Source organism: Orbicella franksi, chromosome 8 (genome assembly GCF_964199315.1).
Source record: "Orbicella franksi chromosome 8, jaOrbFran1.1, whole genome shotgun sequence".
In the NCBI taxonomy this organism is placed as follows: domain Eukaryota; kingdom Metazoa; phylum Cnidaria; class Anthozoa; order Scleractinia; family Merulinidae; genus Orbicella; species Orbicella franksi.
Window position 1 is genome coordinate 14,022,110 of NC_138152.1, and position 5,036 is coordinate 14,027,145.

At 40.7% G+C, this 5,036-nt stretch overlaps 1 protein-coding gene across 1 annotated transcript; it reads left to right on the forward strand.

Moving 5' to 3' along the window:
* The first annotated feature begins 2,668 nt into the window (after nucleotides 1-2,668).
* On the forward strand, nucleotides 2,669-3,793 carry LOC145494175 (uncharacterized). Its single transcript, XM_081473636.1, has one exon. It carries the CDS (start codon nucleotides 2,669-2,671, stop codon nucleotides 3,791-3,793), a length of 1,125 nt encoding a protein of 374 aa, XP_081329762.1.
* The last annotated feature ends 1,243 nt before the right edge of the window (nucleotides 3,794-5,036 follow it).

The window sequence follows — 5,036 nt, forward strand, 5'->3', positions numbered from 1 at the left end:
CGGAGTATTTTTGACGAACCTCGAGGTGTATGAAAATGTGATCAAACTCTCTCTTTAGTGTTTGATTTATCCTCTCAATCGAAATTAAAACAAAGGACAAAACGGAGAAATAAAATCGTAAGAATCTTTGCTAATTAAGGTCAGATATCCAAACACCCTCCCAGTCATGATTTCCTTTGTTTAAAATTGATGAATTATTTATGAGTTTGAGAATTGAAAATTCATCACGTGATTAACAAATGTGTTTACCGAATGACACCCTGGGCACTGAACAGCCCGCACAATGTAGTTATGCAAATGTAAACTGTTCTAGGGGTTTACTCATAACGCATTAGTCACCAACACAGCATAGATATGATGTTTAGAACTCGGAAGAAACTTAAAAGATTGCTCTTGATGTTCTGTCTTGTTGTTTCGCTGTTGCGCGCAGCAAACAGTCCTTGGTTTGGAGCAGTAGAGTCAGATAGCACGGAAGGTAGCTAAGTTTTGGATTTACATAATACACTCTTCAGCATGAGGATATGTTAATGGTTGCATACTAACTGTAGATACCGAAAAAATATCTCTTACATGTTGTTAGTATTCTGGTCAGTATTTTAATGGAAGTGCCCTTACAAACATGAGAATTTTGGGACGTCAGACAGCCACATACAACCTCCTTTTAGAGTTTCAGAAATGCCCGTTTATAGCTAGAGTTTTGGCTGAGAGAATCTGGGAGGTTACATTTGCTGTCAATTCGCCCAGGAAAGAAATCATTCTTATAGGCAGGCATGGTTATTTTGAATTAGAAAAAAACAAACAAGCGAACAAACAAAAAAATTACCGTTCAACGTAACGGCTTCAACATGTATTGTGATATGTTTTTCTCGTTATTATATATTCTTTTGTCAAATATTTGACAAACGTGATCGATATCACGTAAAACAGTGCAGCTCAGAAATAAGCGACCTGCGCATATGCAATCTATATACGCGATGAGTACATTTCTTCGGAAGAAATCACTCCACGATATTTGAAGTCCACAATATTTAAAGGGATGGAGAATTTTCAAAATTACTGCTATCTCCCTTGGACCAAAGATGCTTTGAAGAACTCATATTCAAGGCATTTAAGAATCGTAAACGCAGTGGTTACGTTGATCGCCAGCAGGTCAGATCGATTGACCGAAATTAAATTTTAATCAAACTAAAGCTACTCATTTTTAGACCATGATGACAACTGTGAATGAGGTCAACAACGATAAAACAAAGGTACCGGATGAATTTAGTTTTCGTAGTGTTTCTATTGTTTGTTTTATCGCCGAACTCGATGAGAAAATTGATTCCAAATCGATGCAGATGTAAGGTTATTAAAACTACGGCTGCATAAGTGTAAGCAAACGACCAATTGCGTCTGTGTTTTTATGTTTTAGTCCGTTATTCTGTAGTCCTTGATGTTCACCTCCGAAAATTATTCTAAAACAATTACTCGCCTCAGGCTAAGTGAACATTGGTGAATTTTCACCTCGACCTCGTCTCGGTGAACATTCACCAATGTTCACTTCGCCTTCGGCGAGTAATTTTTAATTGCATGTGCAGTGCATAATCACGGGCCTATATCTCTGTCTAGATACGCGCGTTTGTGTCTCTTTGTTAGTCACCCCCGTTGGTTTTCTTTAATCAATGCTGGTTTGCAAGATTGTTAACGGTTTCTTTAGGATACTTAGAAAATGCATGTTGCTTAGCATACGAAACATTTAGTATAAAAATGCGTTGGTATCCCATGTTTATCAATTCCGTTTGTGTTATTTCAGTTTTCAATAAGGGATGGCGGTCTTTTTCTTAATTAAGGAATAACTTAAAGATTTGAAATTAATTAGTGAAATAAGCAAAAAAAAAAAAAAAAGTGAAGTACCTACAAAAAGGCAAATAGTTCCGGAGGGCACGAGTTTACAATAATGGCAAAGAAAAAGTATGCTTTCATCCGAGGCCATCCCCATTTTTCCCGTTCAGTTTCGCCCGATTCTGCTTTTCTTGTTTTGAAAAACAGAATCTGTTACTAGGAATGCAATAGTATAGGTAGACATTTTTTTCATCATTTATCTGGATCTGTGTTTACAAATACAGATTCATTAAGGATACTTCTTAATGCTCAATACTCGAATTCTGTTCACAGCCTTTCTATTTTTCAACGCACGCGAAAGAGGAAGCGAGCGAAGTGAGCGGGAGCACGAAGCACGAGGAGTTGGGGGGGGGGGGGGCAGAAAGCGAGACAAACTCGGTCCCCCCTTCTCCGTCAAGTTTTCGATTTTGCGCTAGCGTCCAGTAATCAGGCGATCCTAACCGCGAGTTCAACGATCGAATAAAAATGTGAAAAAAAAGAAAGCTGTGAACAGTCTACAATACTTGTTTCAGCCTTCCCTACAAACAAGATAGCATGATTCCTTCCTCAGTTCACATCCATTGTGGTTTTGTAACCTCGTCTTGCAATTGCTATTTGCGGTCTTTAGAAGGCCTTCTAGTTCAAGGTGTCTTTTTGTTTTCAGCATTTTTTGACTCCGACCGTGCGACAGATCCAAAATCATAAGACTTCTTTGTTGCTAAATTAAGAAAAGGGTGGCCTTAAATTGAAAATAAACTGATCTTTGAATTTTGTTTATCTTTCAGGTTTTCTTCGCAGTTTGTCTAACATGACTTTTGATATCAAGCACCCAGCTGTACAAAGTTTTAACGTTATAATCATTGGTTCTGGTCCAACAGCTCTTGGTACCGCTCAGCGACTTTTACAGCTGATGAACAGAAAGTTTCCAAATTTATCAATTGCCATTCTTGAACAGAATGGCAAGCCAGGTGGACTTGCGTCCTCTGAGAGAGATGATCAAGGTTTCCTTTGGGACATGGGGGGACATGTCGTTTTTTCACATTATGAATACTTTGATGACACGCTCGATAGGAGCATAGAAAGCTGGAACTGGAGAGAAAGAGCGGCATATGCCTTTATGAAGGGTTCAGACGGCACCAGAGGGTTTATTCCTTATCCAGTTCAAAACAACATCGAGGTAATGGACAAAGTGGACCAAGAGAAGTGTTTATCGGGGCTAGAAGAAGTTGTAGCTAAAGATGGAACACCAAAACATCCTGCTAACTTCGACCAGTGGCTTGTTTCAAACTTTGGTTTGGGCCTATACGAAGTGTTCTTGAAAAAGTACAATAGAAAAGTTTGGACCGTAGACCCCTCGGAAATGAATTCTGCCTGGGTTGGCGAGCGCGTTGCTCTTCCCGATATAACCAAGATCAAGCGTAAGATTGCAAAGTACGACAACGGGACGTTGACGAAAGGTTCCCCCTGGGGACCTAACAATTCCTTTCGATATCCAAGGTATAAAGGAACAGGAGGAATATGGCAAGCCGTTGCTGACCGCCTCCCCAGAGAGTGGTTTAAATTCCATAGTAAAGTCATAGGGCTGAACATGGACACGAATGTTGTAAGGGTTGAGAGTGGCACACACGTTAAATCGCTCCAGGAATTTCATTTTGACACTGATATCGACCGCACCGCTCGACATGTTTGTCAATATGATGACTGGAAGAGACGAGTTTCTAGAGGAAATGAAGAAATTGGCTTCCCATCTGGTTTACTCGCACACTCATGTGATCGGTATAGGGCTAACTGGTCAGCCTCCACCGATGCTTTTGAGCAAGTCGTGGATGTACTTTCCGGATGCCGACGCTCCATTCTACAGGATAACAGTATTCTCCAGTTACTCAGACGATCACGTTCCAGAGCCCACAAAACAATGGTCCCTCGTGTGTGAGGCAGCCGAACCTAAGCAAACTGACTCCAATTTAGAATACTGGACGAAGGAAAATTTGATAAATGCCACCATTCAAGCATTAGTAGTTTATAGGTTCATTACATCAGACATGGTTGTATCAAAATACTATCGACGTTTGGAACACGGGTATCCAGTCCCATCTATCAACAGAGAAGCGATTCTCGACAAAGTCCAACGGTGGTTGGAATCCAAAGGCATCTACTCTCGTGGTCGGTTTGGAGGCTGGCGGTATGAGGTTTCAAATCAAGATCATTCTTTTATGCAGGGTGTTGAAGTCGTCGACCAGCTGTTACGAGCAATTCCCGAGGAAACGTACTTTAACCCAAGTCTTGTCAATTCAAGGAGAAACACTGGTCGGCTTTTTCCCTACGAGTTTGTGATCGCTCATTATAATGAAAATCTTGATTGGATAAAGCAAATAGCCAGCCATTCTCATGTCTATCATAAAGGCACTGATCGGCAGCCTCCGCCTTTAAAACTCCTTTCCTGGAAAAGGTTACCTAACGTGGGCCGAGAAAGTCACACATACTTGCACCACATCATAAATCATTACGATAGTTTGCCTGAGGTAACTGTTTTCCTACAGGCAGACAACGGACATCAGTCTTGTGGATTCTTCACCAGGCCTCCTATGAATTATGTTTATGACGTCACAAGACTAACATCATTGAAACGTACTTGCCTAAGGCCAAGTGTTTTCATGGCGTGGGGAAGAATCTCTCATAGTCTCAAGTGGCAAATTATGCTGAACAATGGTAAAATGCGTCCAGCTCGTTTGACTGTAGCAGAGTTTTTCAAAACTTTGTTTGGCTATCGAAACCCACCAGAAGTGTATTTTTGCCCTGGGGGATGTTTTGCAGCAACTCGAGACATGATCAAGAAACATCCACTAGATTTTTACATCAAGGCCATAGCATTTGTGAATGATCATCCTAATCCGGAGGAAGGACATTACCTTGAGAGGCTTTGGTCTACGATGTTTTCATAAATCTAAGACTCATGTACAAGATTGCAAAATCTCAAATACACTATCTACCTATCCTTGGTTGACAGTGGGATTTCAACAGATTGAGAAAATAGAGACCTTAAGATACTCCTTTCCCAATGTACGGCGCCGTTTCTTCAGAGTGAGTGCAAATCAGCTCCTGTTGGAAGAGACTTAAGGGGGCTCTCAACTGTTGAAGGAAAATGAATAAACGAGTAAGTATATTCACGCTTCCTA

Bases quoted from the DNA above. Each gene is read 5' to 3' on its own strand.
- LOC145494175 (XM_081473636.1), top strand. From the start codon at position 2,669: ATGACTTTTGATATCAAGCACCCAGCTGTACAAAGTTTTAACGTTATA.